The sequence below is a fragment of the Tyto alba genome, unplaced genomic scaffold (assembly GCF_018691265.1).
Source record: "Tyto alba isolate M040663 unplaced genomic scaffold, T.alba_DEE_v4.0 Super-Scaffold_5, whole genome shotgun sequence".
Lineage (NCBI taxonomy): Eukaryota > Metazoa > Chordata > Aves > Strigiformes > Tytonidae > Tyto > Tyto alba.
Window position 1 is genome coordinate 1,768,283 of NW_024881326.1, and position 25,625 is coordinate 1,793,907.

Here is a 25,625-nt window from a genome sequence, read left to right on the forward strand (position 1 = left end):
CCCGCTGCAAATGGCGGCGCGGAGACGGGGCGGCGCGGGCGGGCCGAGGTGAGGCGAGGCCGGGGGTGCCGCCGCCATGGAGCACATCACCACCCCCAAGGTAAGAGGTTTGGCGGGGTCTCCCCGGGGCGCCCGGCGGGCCCGGCCCGCGGCTCCGCTCCCCTGCCGGGGCCGGGGCCTCCCCGCGGGACACCTGAGGTGAAGCCCCTCAGGGGGGCGGCGGCCTAGGCTGAGGCTGTGCATTTTCAGGGATTTTTTTTTTTTTTATTGTTTCAGTCTGGTTTGAGGTCGTGTTTAATTTCAATAAATAAGCTTATCTTGGCTTTCCTTCAAGGCGTACATACCCGTGAGCGTCCCTTGCACTTCTCAAATGGGTCACCGGCAAGTCTGGAAGGCTTAAAGCTACTAGACGTGGTGTTTAGGTGTTTCTTACTGTATCGTCTTGTTGGAAAGGAAATTTTTAGTAAGGGTACTGATCAAAAGGTGTTTTGGCTACGATGTCTGTAAATTTCGTTTATATCCAAGTGCGGAGGCCCCCTCAGTCCGAATAAGTGAATCAAAGTGTGGTTTTTTTAGTTGAAGTGGAAACAGGAGCTCTGGGAATGCTGTGCTCATGATGGCTAAAAAAAATTGTGTTTACTTCCAGACAGAAGAAAAATTATTTACTTCAGGCAGCTGTCCAGCCGTTGATTGATTTATTTATTCTATTTATTTATTTATTTATTTTAATACCATGAAGGTTGCTGGTTGCTGTGTTTTGGTTTGTTCTCTAGGATGTTAGTTTGGGGATGCTCCTTACCCATGTTGCCTAAGGTGCTTTGCTGGACCAGCTTGTTTCTCGGGGCCTGAAAAAGGGCAACATTAGATGTAATAATTATGTGTGCTGAAAAACGTGACATACTAGGAAGACATACAGTTGAGACCTCTGCTCTTAAAGTTTCTTTGCTGACATTTTCCATGATTTATCTCAGACCAGTGACCCTGAAAGGAAGCTTACATATTCAATACCCAGAACTAATTAATCGTATACTTCTAAGCTGTTTGTTTTCATTGCCCTTCCAATTTTTTTTTCTATTATTTTGACTTAATGATGAATGACAAATTCCATCTATGTTTATTAAGAAGCAAATAGGCTAGGAGAAGATCAATCAAATAATGTAAAATACTTTAAAATTAGTATTTCATTATGTCTGCGCTGATGTTTTTTAAAACTGTTTTTATTGGTTAGCTTAGTGTGGTTTACGAAATGCACTTACATGCCTAGGAAGTGTGTAACAAGAAGTAACTAGTAATAGTTTTTTACAGTGACTGAGCAGTTGGAATTCATTCTGGAGAAGACTGTTTCCTTCAGAGTGATAGAAATATCCAAAAAAAGTATTTTCTTTCCCAGTTCTTTGTCTTGTTTTTTCTGCAACCTTACACAGTAATAAACTGTGATCATCTTGGCTACAAATCTGGTAATCCTGTTATACTAGTGCTAAACCTTGACTGTTTGCTTAACCTTTTTGGCTTTAATACCTGGAGAAATAACTTGAATTAATAGTGTAAAGCTGACTTAGTGTTGCAGGGGTGACTTGACTTGTTATATTTTTCTGTCTTCCTGAGTTGGGTGTTAGAAGTTAAATGATTGCAGTTCAACAAATGCTTAAGTATTTTCTCAGTCAAAGTTAAATTCACTTTTTCATACTGTTTTTATGTTGCAGGTTGAAAACGTGAAATTATTAGATCGCTATACGAATAGGAAGGCAGCAAGCGGGACATTATATCTGACAGCTACCCACCTTATTTATGTAGATGCTTCTGCTGAAGTCAGAAAAGAAACATGGGTATGTTCTGATACCTGGGCTCTGTTGAAACACAAATGTAAAAATTACTTTATATCTTGCATCCAAAATGAACAGGTTTGTGAATTCCAAAGACGCAGACTTTTATAGCATTTTGATACCAAATGCTTAACAGAAACAACTGTTTCGGAAGAATATCTTAGTTCCAGGAACATTAAAAAAAACTTGTCTAGTTTCCTGTCTCGAATTCAGTATACCAAGTCACCAAACTTGAATTTACAGCTTTTAGAATTGCAAAATTAGCACTGAAATTAGCCTTTTTTTATTAATGCTAAAGTAAAATGGGAATGACCAAATATATTGCATATGGGAGTGGGGGGCGGAACAAAGTGAACCAGGTAAACAGAGCTGCATATCAGTCTATGAAAGTAATTTATGTACACCTCTGTTTTTTCAGTCTTGCTCTTAGTTACCTAGCCTCTGGGGGCACAGTCTGGATGTTCATTACGTTTGTTTGATAAATGTCACAAACTCACTTTCTGCTGCTAGTTAGTTGTGGTAACCATAAATAGCTGATAATATTGCAAAACCTTAATGTCTGCCTGTACTGCTCTCAACCTTATCAGTGGTTTCTGAAAAATGTTATTTCCTGTTTTTCAGATTTTGCACCACCATATTGCAACTGTAGAAAAACTGCCTCTGACCACAGCTGGATATCCACTCCTTATTCACTGCAAGAACTTCCATGTGGCTCACTTCGTTATTGGGCAGGAACGTGACTGTCATGAAGTGTATACCTCATTGCTTAAACTTTCACAACCAGGTATTTAGGATGGGAGTCTGTTTTGCAAGTTGTTGAAACGCTTTAAGCTGGAAGGCTCGTCTGAGCAATAGAGAGAGCTTTGCCTGCCAGACTCTTGGCTTTGTGGTGTCTGTGCAGGACGGGGAGGATGTGAAATCAGAATCAGTTCCCACCCCCAGAGATGATCTCTGTGGGTCGGCTCAGTAAGTAGGGTGCTGCCCTGTGGACTGGGGCATTTGCTTCCAAGCTAAACGCAAATCTTTTGTGGCGGTGGGAATGAGGTGGTGTCCCATGAGGAATTTCTGAAGAGCCATGCAATACTCATTTGCCTGACTGAGGCTGTATGCGGCGTCTCAGGCTTTTTTTTTCTCGTAGCCCTTCTGCTGAGTGTCCTATCCCATAGCTGGCCATTGTTGGTTATTTCTGTGACTTAGCTGTTGGCTGTGTGTAGTTCTGCCCTTTCCAGTTGACCCAGATGTTCACAGAATTCTGGAATTCCACAAATAAAGCTTTAAACATTGACATCTTTCGTTTCCCAATAGCACCTCAAGGCTACTCTTCAGTACTTGTCTTCCAGTTGTGAAACCCTGTGTTTCATCCTGGCTGCCCTGACTTGGAGTCACTCTTAAAGACTCTAAGCCAAACATCCTCAAAAGCCTGTTGTCTTGTCTGGCTTCAGCTTTTTTAGCCCATCATGGATGAATCTGAAGGCTGCTTGTTGTTCTTGCAGGATAGCATTCCACCGAATTTCCTACCTGGCTTCTGTCTGTCTGTGGGAGCTTCTGGTTTTGGGGTGCTCTTTCAGTGAACCAGGATTTGGAGTTCGACTTTATTATAAGGATGCCATTTGTAATTGTATTTTGTAATGATGTCAGGGAATTGATAGCACCAGTCTGCTTCATGCTGGCCATCCCACAGCACGGGAATAGAAATGCTGTAGTTGAATGGGGTTTGCCGAGTTTGGGTTTTTTTGATTGATATTAAGGCTCCTGTCTGTTCCCAGCATCTCCCTTGTGCTCTGAGCTTTGGAGTTTTCTTAGTTCTGAAGTTCTAATTCTAATGCTGTATCTGGCAAGTTTCTGGTGTTCGGTTTAAAAGCTGTCACCGTTCTCTCAGTTTTGAAAATTAGACACTTACATTGTGTCTTGAAGCGTGGGAGCTGTCACTGCAGGGAATTACATCAGTTGCTTTTGTCTTGTGGGTTTGTGTGTAATATGCTGCAGCTCTTTCTTTTGTTCTATTTATGGATTTTAACAGTTCTCGTTTTGTTTTAAAATTTCTGTATGTATGCTTCCTTCATGTTTTTTTGGCAGAGCATAAAATTATTTATGATTTGCACATATGATTGACAGCGATGGGTTACCTGTCCGGTAACCCGGCTACTTTATCAGACTCCGACAGGTTTCACTCTGTCTCTGGAGCGCTTGCTGCCTTGGGAATCAGCTGAATGAGTTATTGGTTGGATTTGCATTTTATGAAGAGAGGGAAGGAAATTGGGATGGTAGAGATGGAGGGAGGAAGAAATTACCATTTGTCAGACACAGCCTGAAGCTTTTGTTGTGCTGGCAGTCATATTCAAGACATCTATCAAGTTTTCCATGCGGCTCAGAACTCGCTGTTGAATGATGAACTTACAGGTGTGCAAGAGCTGTTTTATGAACTCTTCACAGAAAATATATCTTTTAATATATGTTTTAATTTATGGATTAATTATTAGGATATAAGTTTTTTTCTAACATGCCTGTTGCAGTGAATTCAATAGGAAATCATTTGTTTGGGAAAAATTACTTCTTTGAAATTTTAATTAACTCTAGCAAAACATTGTAGCATATCTTCCTGAATGTAGAAACTGAGGATTTCAGGATGAATTGTCAGCACTGAGTACTAGCCAGAACAAAAACCTGTAAATGTGAGGTTGAGAAGTTTTAAATATCTATACTCTTATATGTAGTACTTGTTTGTTTTTGTTTTTTTTTTTTTTAAGAGTGAGAATCAGTTTGAGTTTGCTTTGAGTCGTGCAGTACGCAAAGTGATAAAAGAAAACTTCACACTTCTGATATTTGAGGAGACAGAAGCATGAAGAAAATAACAAGAAAATAACTACTATTAAAATATAGCCAACTATGCAGTACAGTGGCATAGCCCTTTGGCTTCTTTAGTAAATGATTTCTAAGTCTCCTGATCTTTCTTGACGGAATAGTTTTTGCAGTCCTTGTATCAGTAGCCGTACACCTGCAGCTCGTTGGCTTGCAGTGTGCCTATCCAAAAGATGGCCTTTAGGAAGAAGTGTTGACCTCTCTGTATGTCTTTATCTCCAAGTAGTTAATTTTTTTTTTTTTCTTTCTCCCTCCCAGTGAAACCTGAAGAACTTTATGCTTTCTCTTATAATCCTAAAATGTCTAAAGAGAACCGGGAGGTTGGATGGAAGCTGATTGATTTAAAAGTAGATTACCAGCGTATGGGAATTCCAAATGACTATTGGGAAATAACGGATGTTAATAAAGACTATGAGGTAATTCTTGCCCAAAGTAGCCATTTAATGCAGTATCTCTTCTTTGTTATTAATGACATACAGCAGTCCTACTGCTGCATAATGGATGCCTCTGGGGGGGAATGAGCTCAGTTGGTTTTAATCGAAGCAGCATCGTCTTGATGTGAAGTTGTGGATAATGATACTGTGAAAGAACTGAACAGAGCTCCAGAGTCACCTTGGTTTGCTTTGATCCCCCTGGCAATGTACCAGATACTTGTTTTTCTAGAGAAATGTTAAACCATCTGTTAGGAAAAACCTGAAGTACCCTTAGCTGCTTTGTGTATTTCCAAACCCTGTCCCACCAGGCTGGTGACAGATGTGTAGAAGAGAAATAGATGGCAGTGGTTTGGCTTGGTGGGGAATGAAGCAGAGTGGAAAGGGACTAGGTCAGGAAGGAAAAAACAGTAACGGAAAACAGACGTGTCTTGCCTTGCTTGGTTGGATCTTCTGCTAAATAAGGGCTCTCAGTCATTTTGGTCCTGACTGCTGCTGTTATTTTTTTTTCCCCTTTCTCCCCTGCAAGGCCAGGTTGGATCTAAACAATGTTAAATGAAAGCATTTTTCAGCAGGCTTACTTATTTCCCTTTTTATTTCTTCTGATGTTGTGTACAGTCTAAAAGACAAAGCAAACAACTCTGAGGAAGATACCGGTATATTAAGTCTTGAATCCCCTCCCCCTGTTCTCTGCTCCCTTCCCCCACTAGTTTTCTTCACTGTTATGCTTTGGGTTGAAGAAATATAAACCTGTGCTGTCAGAAGTGACTGGTAATTTTAAATGACTGTATCTTTGGATGCCTGAATTGAGATACGAGGTGAGAGGTGCTATTTCCATTAACTGGTTAGGGCATCTGAATGTGGGCATCTAAAATCATTAATCGCTTTGAAGCTTTACTTGCTAGTATGTAACTCTCCAGTGCCAGTGCTTTATAATTTCCTCAGGGTTTCCAGTTTATGTTTTGAAATTGTCAAGCCTAAAGTAAAGCCAGACTTGGAGAGTAACTAACCTGTGAAGTACATGCTGAAAAGACTGTAATTGGTTGAGGTAAAAGGATAAAGCTGGTCTCTGAGGATACTACCTGATTGCTGGAAGCTCATTTCAAGCTCAATAAGGTTTTGAGAGAACTTTTTATATGTAGTTGTCCTTACCTTCTATTTTTGGGACAGATCGGAAACTTTCGTAAGATTATGTATTTAAAGAACTTCCTTTTAATATATATGTGTACTGTGCAGTCCATTTTTCTTAGGTTCAATTGCAAAATTGATTGTTCCCTTCACCATATTGTTTTATTGTGCACTTATTCCTATGTTGTTTTTCTAAATGCATCTTAATGGCTAGAAACTTTAGATGTGGACTGTTAGATACACTGTGACAAACAATCAATTCCTGTTGTTTCTAAATACTAGATGGTAAGCTAAAGATGAATTTTGAATTGCTAAGTAGTAATATCTGGATTTTTTTCTTTCTTCACTTAGGTTTGCAACACATATCCTCCAGAAATAGTGGTGCCTAGAGCTGCTAATAAGGCAGTGGTGATTGGAAGTTCAAGGTTCAGAAGCAGAGGGCGGATTCCGGTGCTTTCTTACTTATATAAAGAAAACAATGTTAGTTGTTCATTGTCTACTGTCTTTGGGGGGGGTGGGGGTGGGTAAGGATTCACCTTCTTGTCCAGTCCCCTTTTTAGTGAAAGGAAAGAATGAGATAATTATTAGAGCATATTAACTTCATGTTTGAGAACTGTGCTTCTCTTAACAGCTTTAATATTGGTTGGTTCTGAGTCGCAGAATAAGCTAAAGACAAACACTTGGGAGGCATCCAGAGCTGTGCAAAAAGCACAGACTTCCAAAGTTTCTTGTCTGGAATTTTTTTTTTTTAATCAACTTTCAGCAATACCTTGTTACATGGGGTTTTTTAATCTACTGTTTAGCTATATTGAATAATGTTTTAACAAGATACATGTTAACTCAGCTAGATTGTTCTTAGTATTGGAGAGGAGGAACCACCCTGAAATAAATCCCCACTAGCTCAGAATAAGTGAAGGTTTCAGTTTTTGGTTTTTTGTTTTTTTTTTTTTTTCCACTGAAGACCAGAATGTAAATTTTTAACTTTGCTGTCTCAGCAATGTTTTAGATGCAGATGTTAGGAAAATGCTGTCACAGTCAAATTGTTTTCCTGAGGAAGCGTGCCTTGACCTGGGCAACTGTATGGAGTTCTGCTGGCAGCTACTGAAATTTCCCTAAAGCGTACTCAGTGCAGTTCTGAGCATGGAATGGTAACAACTGATAAGCAAAGTTATGGAAAAGAATGGTTTGGACAATAGAAACCAAGCAGAAAACATGGGAAATGTTAACACTTGGGATGCTGATCATCAAGCAGAGCGTAGGGGTTTCAGAACATAGCACTGAAGTTTGGAGCAAGGCTCCTTGGCCTCATTATTTTTAAGATTCCCAAACTTAGAGCTTTGAGGAATGTTCCAGTAGTATTTCTATATGTCCATTTAAGTAGCAGTTCTTCAGTGAAACTGAGACTAGGACACTTGGAACACACAGTTTGTTGGTTTTTCGGGGCAGTGCGGTAGGTGATGTGAGCCGTTGTGTGTTGCAGGCTGCCATATGTCGGTGTAGCCAGCCCCTCTCCGGCTTCAGCGCGCGCTGTCTGGAGGACGAACAAATGCTGCAGGCGATCAGGGAAGCCAACCCTGGGAGCCCCTTCATGTATGTTGTAGACACAAGGCCAAAGGTATCCTCACGGGGTTTGTGGCTACTTTTAAAGCTTGTGTCTGAATTAGTAATGCTGTTTCCAGTTTGTTCCTTCACAACTCTGCTCGTTCTTTCTTACGCTGCATGAGGTTAAATTGTGTCAGTCCTGAATCAGGAATTTGGTATCAGGCTCCTGGTTCGGTGTCTTAATGTGACAAATACTTGTGCATAATAAACCGGCCATGTTAAGTGCTGTTAAGAGCGCTCACACTCCTGGAGTATTCTGGGTTGAGGTTCGTGTCAAGGATGGCCTGAAGCAATTGGCAGTCTTGAAGCTGGCTGAGACAGTGAAGCATTTTCCTGCAGAGAGCCAGGTCCTTAATATATTGAGTTGGAGAGAAGCCTTAGGATTCAGTTCCAAGAGGCTGAAGTGCTTTTATCGGCAGACCTGGGAAGAGGTGGGGCTCTATGGAGCCTGGTAACAATTGAGAAAAGCAATTCCTCTGTTTTTTTTTGCCTTTGTAAAAATAACACTAATGTTCTCATGATGTGCAGCTCAGAGCTTAATACAATTAATCTCTTCTGGTCTGTAGCCACTCTTTGGGGCTAGAACTTTGTTGCTGAGATATCTATGTAAGAGGATATTGAAGAAGCATTTGCAGGATGAAATCTCTAATGACTGTCATCTTGAGGAACTGAATTTAGAAACCAATTTAAATGGTTGTCTGGTGAGCATACTGATTGGGAATGTCAGTATAAGCAAATTAGAACACAAGCATTTTCACAGTACACAATTATTTAAATACAAAGATTTAAAAGTGCTCTGATTATTTTAAGATTGAGCTTTCTGAGAACCTGCTTCACTGTTCAGATCTTACAGTTATTTTATAGAAACTACAGATTTAGCTAAATTATGGTAAGGGCAAGAAGAGAAAAACTCTTTTGGGGAAAACAGGGAATGTTTCATCTGTTGTTCCAAGATGTGTTTTGGCTTTTTGTAGTATGACATTTCTGAGAGAGAGCTATCCTGTAATTACGTTTATAGCAATCACTGCATGTTCTTTTGTACAGGCAGCTTCCAGTATCATAGATGTTCCACTGAAATCAGTCATTAATGGCAGTTCTAAAGTATTTGGTGAAAAAGGGAGAATTCATAATTGGTCACATTTCTCCTTCTAACATGTCATGGCTTACCCCTGAGTGGTAGAACTGAAGCACTAGGGTTATTTGTTCTAAAGATGTATATACCTTATCTGACTCTTCCTTCTCTCCTCTCTATGGAGGCAAATCACTCCTATTCCCAAATTAAAATGGGGGGGGGTTGAGCTGCTTTCTTTTTTGGTCAGTACTAAGGATTTCCCGGTAGCTCTTGAACTGTTTTGGGTAATTGTTAGAGCAACTGGCTTCTTTTCTACTTCTTTTCTGCAGTTCCAGTTGGTTGCTATATTCTTTCTGCTCAACTTTTAATATTTCTATGTTTCCCTCAGGTGGCTTTATTTCATCTGTGCATGTATGTCTGTGAAAAGCTTTGGAATTCTCTTACTATTTCTATACCACCATGTATGTATGTTACTCGTAAAAATGGCTTTCCTAGTTTTACTTTCGTATGCTTCTGTCTGAATCTTTTTACGTAGCTTTGCAGTTCAGGCAGACTCAATGTCTCTCTACCTGTTTTGATGACAGCAGTATTTGGAAATTGGGCACGGTTTTGATACTGCCTGCCCTAAGAAATTCTGTCCAGGGTGTTAATGAGTCTCTGCATATGACTAATGAACTGGCGATATTGCCATAATTTTAGTGAAACAGCTGGAAGTAATGTCTGGGAGGTGGGGAAGTACATCTGAGTAACAGCTTTGTTCAGTGTATTTTTCTGGGAGATTTTAAAAGAACAACAACCTGCAAAGCAGTCTTTTATTTCTGCATATTGTTTGTTGTAATTTTCTCTCTTTTTTTCCCTATTCCTGTTTCCTTGAATTTGACAGTTAAATGCCATGGCGAACCGAGCTGCTGGGAAAGGTTACGAGAATGAAGATAACTATGATAACATTCGCTTTAAATTTATTGGCATAGAAAACATCCATGTGATGCGGAACAGCTTGCAGAAACTCCTGGAAGGTAGGTGCAGTCTGTGCAAGTGGGCAGTCTTCATTACCCGTGGCTGCTTTTGGACAGAACTTTTTGCTGAATATATGGATCCTGAGTGCACAAGTGCATGTGGACTTGGGTGTTGCGATGGAAACAGATAAGCGAAGTCAATTATCTTTGTTTGCGATACTGAAGTGGTTGAAAGTATTGCTCTTGGTAAAATGCCTTCCTGCTGCCCATTTTATTTATTATTGTGCTTAGTTTTATAGTGGATCAAAAATAGCAACTAATACTAAAAACATTCCTTAATTGTGCTACTTATAAAATGTGAGTTTCTTATATACGTGCCAAATTAAAAGAAGGCGGCTAGAGAAATATTACATTTTACGATTAAGATAGTCTTAGGGTTACTTTGTGAGCTACTGAAAGAAAACTAACATAGATTGTTGAGGAAATACTTTTCTGGGGTTTGCTCTGTTTAGAGTATTTAATTGTTAAACAATATTTCTGATTTGAAATGAACTTTTGGCATGATCTTCCATGGACTAATCTCAGGCCTACATAGTTCGTATTTTCCATTAATTTCTGATATGTTTAACTGAACTTGGTTTTAATACATTAAAATGCAGAGTAGCTCAGGTAGTTAAGCTACTCTGTGAGATTGTGATCTTAGGGGGGAAAATGCGAAGCAGGGCAGAAGAAATACCTACCCAAGCCATTGGAGATCAAGAGGTGAATCTGGCCTGTATTTTCACTAATGTAATTTTGGAGAAGTTCCATTAAAGGTGATGGAGCAGCTTGGATCAAACCAGCGTACTCTGCTAGCTGGTTTCCAGCACTGTTACCATCCTTGTGCTGACAAAGACTGCAGAACAGGGCAGAGTATGTGCTGCAAATCATTCCGCTTGGTCCCTGTGCTTAGTTTTCTAAAATGTAATACAAGTGCTGTCATTCAAAATACGAGTTTAATATTTTAGTAACCAGCATAATGGTCATCTTGCTTCAAAATAGTTGAATAATTGATGCTACCAGTTGCCTGGCCAGGTAGTGCTTCAGTATCTGTGGTGACCTTGGGAAAAAATGAGGCTATTCACACGACCAAGAGATTGGCCTGATCACTAAGTCCTCAATTGCCTGTTCCTGGCAGATTTATTTTCTGGTGGAAGAAGAGGCAGAATAAATACTTGTTTACTCCCATATTCTTCTTTGACAGTGATAAAATCTCTCTCGCTTATGGACTATTGAACTGTATTATTATAAGTAGTTTCTATGCTGGGTCTCAGTCTAGCGTCTGAGTTGCCTTCAAGGTTAGACACGTTGTTTCTCTCTCTAGATTAGCACTCTCTTCAAATCTTTGGTGACTGCACGTTAGTGGTTGAGATGTGTGTGTGATGGTGATTTATAGTGAGGTAACAGATCACTAAACACTTTCTTTGTTGGAAGAAGCTGAAAAAATGAGTTACCTTTAAAAAAAGGAGGAGGATATTTCCAGATCCTCATGTTCTCTCGTAGCTAAAAATTGCTTGTTTGTGTATTTAAGTATGCAACCAGTAGTTCCTGTGTCCTTTAGACAGGATATTGCTGCAGATGGTGAAAAACTGTGGAAATGTTAGCTTTCAGGATCTACCAGGCTCTGTTGCTGTGAAGAGATAATGAGGAGGTGGGAAAAAAGAAAGAGACGTTGTTAATGGAGTGTCAGCTAATTCCTTTGTTTGTGTTCTTAGTGTGTGAAATGAAGTCCCCCTCAATGAGCGATTTCCTCACTGGGCTGGAGAACTCAGGTTGGTTACGGCACATTAAGGCTGTGATGGATGCAGGTGTCTTTCTTGCCAAGGTAAAACTGTACTCCAACCTGCAGGTGAATTAAAAAATATGTACTTGTCTGTTAGGGACTGCTCCAAGGTTGTGAAGTTGTTTCTGGAGAGGAGGTGGGAAAACATGGCTATTCAGGTTGGCCTCAGCTCTCAAAACCAAGCCTGCAGTTGGAGAACATCAAGTGGGTTACCTAGCTGGTGCTCGCCCAGTCACTTCCTGTGACTAAATGAGATGCTGTCAGGGTTGGGACCTTGGCCTGTTCACTGTATTGTAACAAGCAGTTAGCTAGAACACTTTTGAAACAAACAAAATCAAGGAATGTGAATATACGACCTTTGTAAATGTCTCCATCGCTTATTTGCTAGCGCAAACAACTCGTAACCTTGCGCTCTTCAATTATTGAACTGCTCCGCTTTAAATGAGCGATTGTTTAGACCAGTTAATTTTCTCCAGATTTCACGTGATGTGGGGACTGCTAATTTTGATTATTCAACACAGTCCTCGTTTCTGCAGCACTTGTGGCTTTGCAGGTCAGACAAAAGGCGAGAAGTCACTAAGGCGCGGCTCTTCAGTAATAGTAGAGGGCATGCAGGCAGCACGTGGAAAGAGTAGTGACCTGCTGTAAATGTTGTCTGTTCTCTCTTCAAATTTTCCCCTGCAGCAAGCCAGAAGCTACTTTGTGTTTCTCTTCTGCCGTGGGTACAAGGGGAAGAAGGTGATCCATACAGGCAGATGTTGGGATGAGCTCTTCTAATTTTTCTTGAAGTTCCCAGTCCCTGTGTGACCAGTTACTATTCTTTATTCATCCACCAATTTTTTCCTCAGAGGAGGGGACTGGGAATTCTTGACTTTTTAGAAGACCAAGCATTTTGAGATCAGAGGTTCTTTGCTTCTTGACAGTCTGTGTTGCTGACAAGGCATGCTACAGCATTTTATTCTAGTTGGGGTTTACTATGGGTTGATGGCTGTGCGCGCAGAAAGGGTGCATTTCCATGCGTGTCTGGATGAGAAATGACAAATTTTCTTCATGGGTTTTAGGCCAGTCAGGTAAATGCAGATGAAGGGATAGCTTTTAATTACAGTAACCAGCCTAGGAAGCTGCTAAACTGTTCTGTCTGGTCTCTCCTTTACAGGCTGTGAAAGATGAGAAAGCTAGCGTGTTAGTCCACTGCTCTGATGGGTGGGATCGCACAGCACAGGTCTGCTCACTGGCTAGCCTCCTCTTAGATCCATTTTATAGGACTTCTAAAGGCTTCATGGTAAGAACATGAGTGTTGGAATTTCAAAAATAAAGAGTGCTTCCTGGATTTGAAGTGTAAACAGGCCCTAATTAAAATTTTAGGCCATTTCCTGGAACGGACAGTAGGTGACCTATATAAACCCAGCTTTAATTCTATAAACAAGAATCAATTGCTCTGAACAGCAGCGGTTGATTTACAATTCCCAAATCTTTGTTTCCTTGAACGTCCACATGAGAGCCACTAATGAGACATTTCAGCAAGAGATGAGGATGCAACTCTGGCAGCAATCCACAAAAAAGCAGTGAAGACGCTTGTTATTTAAGACTGTCATAGTGAATGGTCTCTTATTGGCTAGGATTTAAAATTGGGTGAGCTCATTCTTGTGCACAGGGCAGCATATAACCTGTATATCACGTAAAATCTGTGCATCATTTAAGGCCGTTTTTTAAAGCCATTCCACATGAATGTGGCTGTTTGCTTCTACTGCAGGCCGCTTCTTATTTGAAGCCATCACTGTGTAAAATACAGTGCAATCTGTGATGTTATCTTTCCATTCATCTCCTTTTGTTAAATACCCAAAAGACAGACTGCTGCTCTTTCTTGAAAGAGTTCCTGAAAAGGAACCCTGAAATGAGAACAATGCAAATTTTGCCTCCTCCAATATGTTGCACTGCTAAGACTGTTTCCCTGCATTCCAAACTGGTTTTATTATTTTTGCTTGTGGATTACACTGCAGTCTTTTAACAGTTAAAATTACATCGCTGTGTGAAGCATCTGCCTGGGTTTTCACTGTGCTCTGGACAATTCTGTGTGAACTAAGAAACATGATTTTGATTAGAAACAGTAACTAAAATGACAAATGTTTGTCTGCCCTCTGAGCAAATACGCACAAATCCTATGACAGTGTTTATTCTTAAATGAATGCAACAGAAGCGTAAAGAATGGAAACATTTGAAAAGCGATATAATTTAAATTTTCAGAGTACCCTGTGAATTTCTGCCTTCCTTTAATTTTTTAAGTCTCTAGGTGATGATGTCAGGAATTGATCTTGAAATATAACGCATCAAGGCCAAGTAGTAATGGATTCAGCATCAGTCATTTGGTTCTTTGAGACGTGTTTAACGAAAATACTGCTTCCTTGTTGTTTTCTTTTGTATAGCATAAGCATTCTATTAGCCATATAGTTTTTCTGATTTCATACGGAGCTCCTCAATACACAGCTGTACTTCTTATATTCCTATTTGTGTGTTAAACATTTGTTGAATTGCAGTTGCTGATGTATTTTGTTGAATATCACAATACTCTTTTCTGAATTAAATAGTCCATAGCGTAATGTTAAGCTGCTAATACTTTTAGCTCGGTGTATTATTATGATTTTAACAACCTAGAAGCTCCCTCAAAATAGTAGTAGACTTACTTGAAATAACGTCTCATTCCAGCAGTGACATTATACTGGTAACTGTATAATGTAACTGGATAACTCTAATCTATAAATTACTATTACTGGTTTTGTTGACTGCTGTGGATATACTCATAACAGTAGGGTCGGCAGGTAGCATTGGTTGTAAGCTTTTTAGAGTTTAATATTGAAGGCTTCATTTTGTTTTTTCTAACCAAAGTAATGCTTGTTTTAAAATCTGTTTTGAAACTGAAGGTTCTAGTAGAAAAGGAGTGGATTGCAATGGGCCACAAGTTCTCACACAGGTAAGAAGAACATGTTATCTCGGGTGTAGTGACTGGGTGAAGGCTTGGCTGTGAAACTAATACAGTGTGTTCAAGTTCATGTACTCCCATGAAAAATGTAGATGAAAATACAGGACAGAGAGAAGATTTGGAAAATAGAGTTGGTGACATAAAGCCAGTATCTGCTAGGGTCGTTTCATCAGTGTGTTGTGTTTGTTTTGGTTTTTTTTTTCTCTATTACTTTACCAAATCAGTTTTGAACAAACTGTGGGAATTCTGAGTGTTTTATCACATTCGTATTATATGAGGAGTGTTAATGTTCTCGCAAGACATATGAATTCTTTTGCAGTCATCATCTGGAAGAAAACCTCAGCTCATGTTTTTCAGGAATTTTGCTAAGTTCAAAGCATAAACTTGAACCTGTTACAGTGCTAAAAAGCAATCTAACCTGCATTCTCTAGGCACATTAAGAAGTCTGTCATTCCTGTAACTGATAGCCTGCATCTAGAAGGGATATTACCTTGAATTACTTCTTGTTATATTTACCATATAGAAAGTAGAAACTGAGATTGTCCAAAAGAATATGAGGAGGGAAGGGACTGCTCTATTCAGTGATACTAGCTTGTTAAAAATTGAAGTTTTGTTCTCAATGTGAAACCAATTCCTGGTTTTAATAATAAACCAAACCGGTTTCCTTAAAGCATATCTGTGGGAAATAAGCAATATGCACACCTCTGTACTGGTATATAAGAAGCAGCAGTCAAAGATAAACTACTGTTTGGTCATTATTGGCCCAACAAATGTTCTGTGGTCGTTGTTGCTTCTTTAGGGACTCTCTTCACCTTTCTTGCTTTAAGACCCAGAAAAACCCACCCCAACCCCTATTCTTCTATTATAAAGGATTGTTCCAAGCATGAGAACTTGTCAATGGATACAAAAAGTACTTGAGTCGTGAGTTTCAGCATTGACTGAATATATGAGCTTTTATTCTGGTAGACAGAATAATTTCTCTCGTAGTGGTGGCCGGTGCTGTACAGTTCTGAGGGAGACCAATCCTCCTCCATGCTGCTGCTTAGAGAACTGGGGTTTGATCAGCAAGATCCGTCATAAGAAATTTTAATTTTTCCACTTAAATTTGGGGATGCCTTGTTCTGTTTTGTGGATTTACAGGTTATATTCCTTCCTAGAAAAGGGGAGGATTTTGCCCCAAGTTTTTTCTCTTAAGAACAGTCGTTACACTACAGTAGAGTATTGGCTGCTTTCCAGAAATGTTCTCATTCCTTTTCTGGTTGTTTTTTCTTTTGTGATGGGTTGTAATGAACACCAATAGATCCCTGGCTAGATTTCTGCAGAACTAGTAGGGGTTTTCTGAACTTCATATAAAGCTGTAAAAACATTTTTTATTGTTGTCTTGGGGTTTTCTTTCTTTGAGTTTCTATTTTTTTCCTTTCTGAGTAATTGCCTACTAAAATTTCACTCTTGATGTCCATGTGGAGCAAAATCAGGTTGTTCTGACTGTTGCTGCCCATTGTGGCTGCACCATAAAATACTCTCCTATCCATAGAAGATCACAGAGGAAACTTTTTCCCCTGCGCTATTTCTTATTGCTCCTGGCAGACAGACAGAATCCCACCAATGTCAACCTTTTTTCCCCAATTAAAGGCTAGCATTAGTTTCTTGTATTCAAGCAATAGATATTTCTTTGGAGAATATTGCCTTTTTTCCCTTGTGCTAACATGACAGCATAGGCTCAAGGATTCCTATTTCCCAAATATTTCTTGTGATCCTTACAAGTCTGTTAGGTAGGCTATTCCATTGCTAATTTTCCTTTAGAGACGGGGACAGTGCACACTTCTGATCACTCCTACCAGGTACCCTTGGAGAAGAAGTAAAGCTGAGGGTGGCACATCCTAGTGCACGGTTGCTGTAAGGTGAACCACGTGGGTTTTTTTCTGACTGCAGAATAATTTCTTAGTCTAGTAGCGAAAAAAACTTTTCAGTGGTTTAATGGTGAGGGGGGTTCTTTTTTTTGTTGGGCAACACGGGATTTAACCCTGTTTTGCTTGCATCTTTCTAGGTGTGGCCATTTGGATGGTGACCCCAAAGAAGTATCCCCTGTCTTCACTCAGTTCGTTGAATGTGTCTGGCAGCTCATGCAGCAGTTCCCGTGCACGTTTGAGTTTAATGAGCGTTTCCTCCTTGAAATCCATGACCATGTCTACTCCTGCCAGTTTGGCAACTTCCTTGGGACCTGTCATAAGGAGCGTGAGGATCTGAAGTGAGTTGACAGTTTGTAGAGCCAGCAGTCTAGAAGTCACTTTAAATGTCAGAAAAAAGGCAGGTTGGGTTGGTTTGTGTGTTTCTAATGTGATTGTAGATTGGTTATGGGTCACATTGTCTTGGTGAATACTTATGTTCTACAGCGTGAAAAAAATCCCACATTAATTATATCCCCAAAGTCACATGTTTTAATTTGGACCACAGTAATAACGTCCAGATACACCTTTTGGACTGGATGGTGTTCATTTTAAATAATTACATATTTCTCTGTGATGTATCTCGTGTTTATAAAATTAATCAGATACTGTGTGAAAATAATTCTTACCTCCCTTAATCTAATTCTGCTTAGAATGGCTAGCATTATTAATCCATTTAACTTGATTCTTTTTTTTAGTGATTAGATGTTATTTGTAATTTGACAGAATCTTTGAGAAGACCCATTCTCTGTGGCCTTTCCTCTTACAGAAGAAGCAGGAATTAAGAAATCCTTTGTACAGAGGATTTACAGCTTACAAAGAGCTTCAACCAAACACACTACCTTTCAGTTTCCAGTAAGTTGCTTATTTAAGAAGGGGGGCATTTCTTTCATTGTAGTCTAGATTGGTAATTCAGGTTTAATAAAATTTTCACTGCTTAGCATGGTTTGTTTTACCTTTCCCCTCCATTCCTCGTTCATAAACAGAATAGTAGTGCACAGGTAATTGTTACATAACTACAGGTACTGTGATTTCAAATAATAGTTTTTCTTTGGTGTTGGGAAAGAGGGTGGGGAAGGGCAAGGCAAAGAAGAACTTCAGATGTGTAGACCCACACACCCACTCTGACTGCTTGCTCTGTCAAATTTACTTGAGAGGGTAGGCAGTTGTTAAAGAAAGTTCCTCCTTTCCTCCTTTTTAATATATATTAAGGAAGTCTTTCAAACAGGAATTTCGGTGCCCAGTCACACCTAGGCTTGTACTGTCAGGGTGGTTTTCACAAGAGGGATTTCTTGTTGCCATGTCTGTTTGCTTGCCCAGGGTGTTACAGCTGAAGTGGTTGGTTTTGCTTTCTTTCTGGCTCCCTCCTGTTCCCTGACGAGAGAGAGGGGGATGCAAATGTATTTTTAAGTGCTGTTTTGTTACTGGCAGGCAAAGGGTTTTAATAAAAGTAGGGAGGTAGGGCAAGCTGAGGACTTGAAGGTGACCTGCCCAAGCCTCCAGTGAGTCTGCTAGAGAAAAGTGTATTTTCATCTTATGCTAATACCTACTGCCAGTGCATGTGGATCATAAGGCAGAGGTACTTAAATCCTCAGAAGTTTTTTTTGAACTTTATGAAAATTTTCCCACTGATACTGAATTTTATAATCCAAGGCTGTGAAAATTTTTTAAAATCGGTTACTAACCTCAATTTGTTGAAAATCTTTCTCTTAAACAGCATCTAGTTTGTTAGCCGGTAATGTACAATTGGCCGCCTAATTCTTTTTTCTTGTCCTGTTCTTGAGATTTTGGTGTGGGATGTATAATCGCTTTGACAAAGGAATGCATCCAAAGCAGTGTGTATTGGATCATCTGCTAAGCTGCACGAGCCAAAAGATGAAACTGGAGGACAATGCATCTGAACTGGAAAGCGTGAGTCCTGAATCTTAATATTTAAAATCACATGGTGGTTTTGACAAATACCACTGGGATTGAACATTGACACTGAACAGTTGTTTCAACATGCTTGGCCGGAGTTGGGCAGAACAAGGTGTTAAGTGACACTGCTGTAATAAATAGGTTTGATTTACCTCAAATTCTCATCTGCTAGGTTAAAGCTGTGTTTGGTCAAGTTCTGTTGCGGGCTGCTGATGTTCTAATTCTCTAAACAAAGCAGGTGTTAAAAGAGCATCTGGGTTTCAACTCTACTCACAGCAAACTTCAAGGGAGAGGGAGAAAATAAAAGAATAGACCTGCTTTCCCCGCCCCCCCCCCCCCCAATAATACGAATATACAAAAATCTTCTTTTCAGCTCATCCCCACATTTTCCTTTCTTGCCTTCTCATTCACAAGCCACACTGGAAAAACTGGTGATCACACAGGTATTCAAACAGTTGCGTTACTGAAGCTGGCTTTCGTGTCATGGCCAAAATATAACTGGATCGTGTAGGCTGAATTATTCTCTCAAAGTGGCTACCTCGGGTTTGAAGTGCTTTGCTAAAACAAGATGGGGAATCTTGCACATTTGCTTCTTGTGTTTGACAGGCAGAGATCTTGAGTCCAGAAAAAGCAATTTCTCTTCTTCAACCCAGAATAATAAATAGCAACACACTTCATGATTTGATCAGTTCTGATCAAATTCCCCAAAGACCTGTATTTATCTATATGAAGACGTAGATATCTATCTCAGCAGTGCAAGGTGAGGGGGAAGTAGGTAGTTTTTGAAGTTCTGTCATTTTATGGGTTCTGGCTGGGATGGAGTTCATGTTCCCGCAGCAGCCCTCGGCGCGGTGCTGTGTGTCGGGAGCTGGTTTCAAAGGGGCTGAGAACACCAGTGTTTTGGCTACTGCTGAGCAGAGCTCTGCAGCACCAAGGCTGTCTGCCCAGCGTTCCCCCCACCTCGCCCCCAAAGGTCAAGCAGGCTGGGGGGGATGAGATCTTAGGAGGGGACACGGCGGGGACAACTGACCAAAGGGATATTCCCTACCATGTGATGTTTGCACAGCAATAAAAGCTTAGAGAAAGTAGAGGGAGGGGACATCCCTTATTACAATGTCTTCCAGAGCAAAAGGTACAGGTACTGAAGCCCTTCTTCCCAGCAAGTGGCTGGACATCACCTGCTGAGGGGAAGTAGAGAATAAATCTTTTGTTTTTGTTTGCTTCCATGCACGGCCTTTGCTTGTGCTTTATCAAGTTGCCTTTATCTTGACCCACAAGGATTTTTTTCCCACCTTCTTTTCTGGCCCTTTCTGTCTTGCTGAGGAGGAGAGTGATAGAGCGGCTTGGTGGGCACCTGGCATCCAGCCAAGGACAAGCCACCACAGCCTTTTTTGGTGCCCAGTATGGGGCAGGAGGAATTTGAAATAAGGGCAGTAACCGGGAGAGGTAAAGGGCAAAACATGGACTGGACGATGTTAGAGAGCAGAAGGATTGTGGGGAGTTTGTTGTAACTGTGGTGAAAGGACAAGGGGTGGATTGTGTGGAAATTGTCCGCTTTTTTTTGGTGTTGTGATTATATTTTGATTTTTGGTGTGGGGAATGTTTTGGTGGTTTCTGTTTTTTTTGTTTTTTTTTTGTTTTTTTGTTGATGTGAGTGAACATTGTGTGATGAATGTGGATTTTAATGATAATTCTTAAATATATAATTCACAGAGGTGAGGGGTAGAACGTATTGGGTTTTATAGCAAGGTTTGGTAGTGGGGGGGCTGCCAGGGGGGCTTCTGTGAGAAGCTGCCAGAAGCTTCCCCCATGTCCAACAGAGCCCACGCCAGCCGGCTCCGAGATGATCCTGCCGCTAGCCAAGGCTGAGCCCAGCAGGGATGGTGGTAGCCCCCCTCTGGGATAACGTATTTAAGAAAGGGAGCAAAAAAAAAAAAAAAAAAAAAAAATCTGTGGGGCAACAGCAGCCAGGAGAGAGAAGTGAGAATATGTGAGAGAAACAGCCCTGCAGACACCAAAGTGGGTGAAGAACGAGGGGAGGAGGTGCTCCAGGCGCCGGAGCAGATTCCCCTTCAGCCTGTGATGAAGACCACGGTGAGGCAGGCTGTGCCCTGCAACCCAGGGAGGTCCATGGGGTAGCAGATATCCGCCTGCAGCCCGCGGAGATTAAGGGTGGAGCAGATGCCCACCTGCACCCAGAGAGGTCCCCACGCCGGAGCAGGGGGGTGCCCAGAGGAGGCTGGGACCCCGTGAAGAGCCCACGCTGGAGCACGTTCACTGGTAGGACTTGTGACGCCGTGGGGGACCCACGCTGGAGCAGTTCGGGAAGAGCTGCAGCCCGTGGGAAGGACCCACGTTGGTGGAATTCATGGAGGAGGGTCTGCCGTGGGAGGGAGCCCACGCTGGAGCAGGGGAAGAGTGTGAGGAGGAGGGAGAGGCAGAGACAACGTGTGATAAACTGACCCCAACCCCCATTCCCCAGCCCCCTGCGCTGCTCGGGGGGAGGAGGGAGAGAAATGGGGAGTGAAGTTGAGCCTGGGATAAGGGAGGGGTGGGGGGAAGGTGTTTTAAGATTTAGTTTTTATTTCTCATTATCCTGCACTGATTTGATTGATGCCAATTTAAACCAGTTTCCCCAAGATGACTCTGTTTAGCCCATGACAGTAATTGCTGAGTGATCTCCCTGTCTCTATCTCCACCCACGGGCCTTTAATTATATTTTCTCTGCCCTGTCCAGCTGAGGAGGGGAGTGATAGAGCAGCTTTGGTGGGCACCTGGTGTCCAGCCAAAGTCAACCCACCACAGTCCTGCCCAGCTGCATGAAAGAAGCGTGGCTTTTCTTTATGCTCAAGGCTCTATTTGCAGCATTGCTTTTATGCATATTTAAAAATACCCCAAACAAACAAACCAAAAAACTCCTGAAAATACAGTAGTGGGAGAGTCATCTAAAAAATGTACCAGTGAGAAGACCTATCAGTGACCTTTGCTAGGTCAATGTGAATGCTGAAAACTTTAGTTTTATTAATTGAATAATGATGTTTGTATCAAATGTGTAAGGATCTATGCCCGTGTTTTTTAATGCTGGATTACAGAGCTGAAGCAGAGGCACTGGCACAGGACTAACATGTTGACAGTTTTCATATATCCCTGATATCGGAGAGTAATAGCGTTTGTTAATTTTTTTAATGTCTTTTTTTTTTTTTTTCTTTTGGTAGAAACTTCCTTTCCTTGATGGTCCTTTGCCCAATGAAGCTTGTTCCTTCTCTAAAGTAGGACGCGCTGCTTCAAAAACGCCGATGCTCAACACTCCTGAGGATTATGAAGGGGAACCACCTCCAGCGTTGAGCAACGGCGCCTCAGCAGGGGATATAGATGTTTTATCATCTGTGGACCAAAAGCATGGAGAGAACCTGGCTCATCACCAGGACCTCCGTGATCTTAATGACACCATTGAGATGATAGACACCGAAGCCAAGGATGGAAAGCCGCAGCACCAGTGATCGCCCGAGAACTGCGTTCGGTAAACCTGGCGCTGGTGGCGGTGAGGCATGAGGGAGCTGTGCCCCCACGGGGGGGGGAGACCCCCTCCACATTTACAGCCACGTGTGAGTACGTGTGTTTGCAGGGAGCCGTGCTCCCTGTGGAGAAAACAGTCTGCATTTGGCTTGGTTCACGTTGTTTTGTAGCTAAAATGCTGAAGCTGCGTACAGAGCTGCCCAGAAGGCTGCCTTCAGTTAGTGTAAACCTTATTTTTCATGATGTGTGTTTAAGGTTTATGACTGCCTGCCGGGACTGGTCGTGCAGGCTGCAGGAAATCTTGGCCAGTTAACATGGGGCTTAGGAGTTGTGCAGTGTGTTTAACTGGAGTAGGAAAGGTGCAGTCCATTTATTCTCAGTGGTGGTGCAAGGTCATCTTAAAATGATAAAAGATTTCAGTTCATCTTAAAATTATAAAAAAACAAACAAACAAACAAAACCCACAGAAAAACAAACAAACAAACAAAAAACCAACACAACCCAGCCTTTTTCTTAGCTGTGAATGAATCTCTGCATGGACCCTCAACCTTGTGGCAGAACCGATTCATTTTTTGTTTCCTATCCATATTTGTTAAACAAAAACAAACCCCCCTGTGCCTTTTTATGGAGACCGTTTTAATGTCTAGCCATGCGATGTACTACTTTTATTATTGTAGTGTAGAGTGTAGTATTTGGTCATCTTTGTAGACAGTATTTTTAAACCAGGTTCTTTTTATCTTATGCCGGCTTCTCCAGGATCTCTGCCGATCCCCTGGGTTTAGTAGGTTCTTTCTAAGCCGACCTTTCAAATAATAAGCTTTTATGGACCTCATTTACTGATTGTGAGAGTGCAGCAAACCACAAAGACAGCCTGTAACGCATGAATTTTTGAGAGGGAGGATTAGAAAAGAGAAAAGATAGGAAAAAAATTAAATGGAACTTTTCTCTCTTGTTTTATGATCTTGGTTAAATCAAAGCAAGAGAGTAACTCTGTTCTGAGCTGAAATCGATGTGCTTTCCTCACATCCATCAGTGAGGCAATAATTACATGAGGTGTGTTCTATTATTGAAATGGGGCCTAAAATGATTACTTCACATCCCATGCTGAGTGATTACAGTGAATGTTACCTTGGATGTTAAAATTACATGAACCTTAGAGATGTTTTGCCTGTACTGTCAAGACGTGGTGAGATAAACAACATCTCTCCTGGCAATGAGCTTTGTAATTTTGTGAAGCTAGGGACGGAACGTAAGTTGGGATGTGACTCTTTATTGGAACAAGAAGTGGATGTCTTGGCTGGTGGCTGCGGCTCCAGCTTGGACTCACTGCAGTGCTTGTTAATGCTACTTGGTTTCTTTAAACTGCAGTAATCTTGGTTGGAGCTACTAGTTCAAAGTTTCACGTTTAAAACAGAGATGTATATTCCAATTATATAGAAGTCTTGTGAAGAAATAAGGGCTCGTTCCTCCAGGGAAATGGGTGGCCCGGGAAAGCTGTTCCACAGTACTTGTTCTGGACAAGCTTCTATAGATGTGCTTAATTTCAGAGAGGCCCTTGTGCAGCTTAATTCCAGATGCTTTTCTGCTTTCTTTTGGATCTCGTTCTTCAAATTAAATGTTGTCATTAGGTCTTAAAATCAGTTTTTCTCTTTCATAAAATTTTGAAACAAACTGAAGATGTTTTAGATGTTAGCCCTCCCAATCTACAATAAAAAGCAGAAACATTCCATTATAGCATAAAATACAATAGCTGTTGTTCATATGCTTCTGACCTGTGGTGAGACTACGTTGGTTTCAGTGCTCAAGATAAAGTAGAAAAGAAAAAAAAGCAAACAACCAAACCATCAAAAACTCCCCTGAGTGTCTCACTTTGACCTTGGGGTCAACAGGCCCAAGGAAAAAGGGCAATACCTAAGAACAGAGTTTCTTCAATGCCTAGAATGGCCAAGAGAAAATTTTTTTAAATGTTGCAGGTTTTTCAGTCTTAAAGCAAGTAATATAGTTGTTTTCAAGGTAGGAGTGAGAGAACTACAATGTGTGTTTGATTGAAGAACTAAGCACATAAAATACAGAACCAGATAAGCTGAAGATGTTAATTTTTTTTTTCTGTGGGCATGTATCAAAAATACTGCATCATGCAACAGCTCTATATTTTATTTTGAAGGATGCACCCTTCTGAATGCATCTTTTCTTAATCTCAAGATGAGCATCTGCTGCTGAGCCTCTCTGCTCCTAACACTGTTGGGTTTAAATTAGCCGTATCCACATACTCCTGAAGCGAAGAGATTGTGCCCTCAATCTTAACCCAGCTGCTCTGGATACCCAGGGTTTGAAATCTGCTGTAGATTTTCACTGGAGGGTGCTGGGGAGATTATTTCCCTTTGTCTCTTTACAGCGTAGAAGCTCAATTTCACCCGCACGCTTTGCAGTTTGGAGCCCGTTTCATATGGACTGATGGATCAACCCCATCTTTTATTTCTAGGGGGTAGGAGAGCACAGTGGATACCGCACACAGCTTCTTAAATAGAGAGCTCTAAAACGGTAAATGAGACCAAGACGAGCACTTTTTAGGACCAGTTATTCTAGATGTCATCAGTTCTTTTAGTGCATTCTCTAATGAAAATTAGAGATACAGAATTGTAGAGAATTTTGACTGACTACTGAAGGATTTCAACGTGCCATTGGTTAATTGTTGTATAGAAACATTTTGCAGAAGGTTTCTGTAAACGTTTACGCATTGCCCTGTCTTCTGAATTACCACAGATTACCCTGAAAAAAGTATAATATTTGCTTACCCCTAAAACTTGATGCTGACATCTCCACAAATCCTTCTTGACTACAGTATTACTGCAGATGTATATAACCATGAAAAGATTACTTCATACACTGAAACTATTAGTAAGATTTTAGTAATGTTGCTGCTTCTGACTTCAGTAACAAAACAATGGATGACTTTATACTTTGAAATGCAAAACCTCGCCAAAAAAAAGGGATACTGATCTGCCTTTTTAAACCTCTTGGATTTAATATATACAAGCCTAGTCAGAGTCTACGACATATTGAAGATTATTCATGATGGTGCTGTAAATTTACAGAGCTGGAAAAGATTCCAGGGTTTCCTGTCGTTCCAGGAGACGACTCCTTTAAAAACCGATTAGCTAGAGGCTTTGTAGTTTGGGTGGTAACTCTCGTGTGTTTTAAGACCAAAAATGAAAAGCCGTTTGCAGCGCTGCAGCGTGTCCTCCGGTCCCTGATCAGCCAGGACTGGTTTCCCAGAGCCTTGCAGAAGGCTCGTGCTCCCTCCTTACGGAGCGCCCTGCTGACAGTGGTGTCTGACTTGATTATACGTTCCCTAAAAGTGTTAAAGGAAATCTAAAAGCTGTTACGTAGGAATCTCCTTAGTAAGCACTGTGTAGGTGAAAAGTTACTATAACTTATTTATTCCTAGTGGAGCATCCGTGCGTTGGGAAGTCAGGAGTACTGTGGGGTTTTTTGGAGCTGTTCAGTGGATAATTCAACTTGCTGCTTTCCGTTTGGATTCTTCTGACCGGGAGGGAGGAGGGATCCTGTTTGCTG

General features: G+C 41.0%; 1 protein-coding gene across 2 annotated transcripts; it reads left to right on the forward strand.

Moving 5' to 3' along the window:
• On the forward strand, nucleotides 1–23,686 carry MTMR8 (myotubularin related protein 8). 2 transcript variants are annotated; one of them, XM_042807124.1, is made up of 15 exons: nucleotides 1–100; nucleotides 1,704–1,826; nucleotides 2,445–2,607; nucleotides 4,941–5,098; nucleotides 6,593–6,721; nucleotides 7,722–7,831; nucleotides 9,304–9,376; nucleotides 9,799–9,931; nucleotides 11,626–11,735; nucleotides 12,850–12,975; nucleotides 14,612–14,661; nucleotides 16,718–16,918; nucleotides 17,343–17,471; nucleotides 18,401–18,527; nucleotides 21,749–23,686. In XM_042807124.1, exons 1-15 carry the CDS (start codon nucleotides 77–79, stop codon nucleotides 22,031–22,033), a joined length of 1,941 nt encoding a protein of 646 aa, XP_042663058.1. In that variant the 5' UTR covers nucleotides 1–76; the 3' UTR covers nucleotides 22,034–23,686. The 2 variants fall into 2 exon arrangements, with proteins under 2 accessions (XP_042663058.1, XP_042663059.1); XM_042807125.1 differs by lacking the exon at nucleotides 9,304–9,376 and having other exon boundaries at nucleotides 7,722–7,856; nucleotides 21,749–22,116.
• Nucleotides 23,687–25,625: the final 1,939 nt, after the last annotated feature.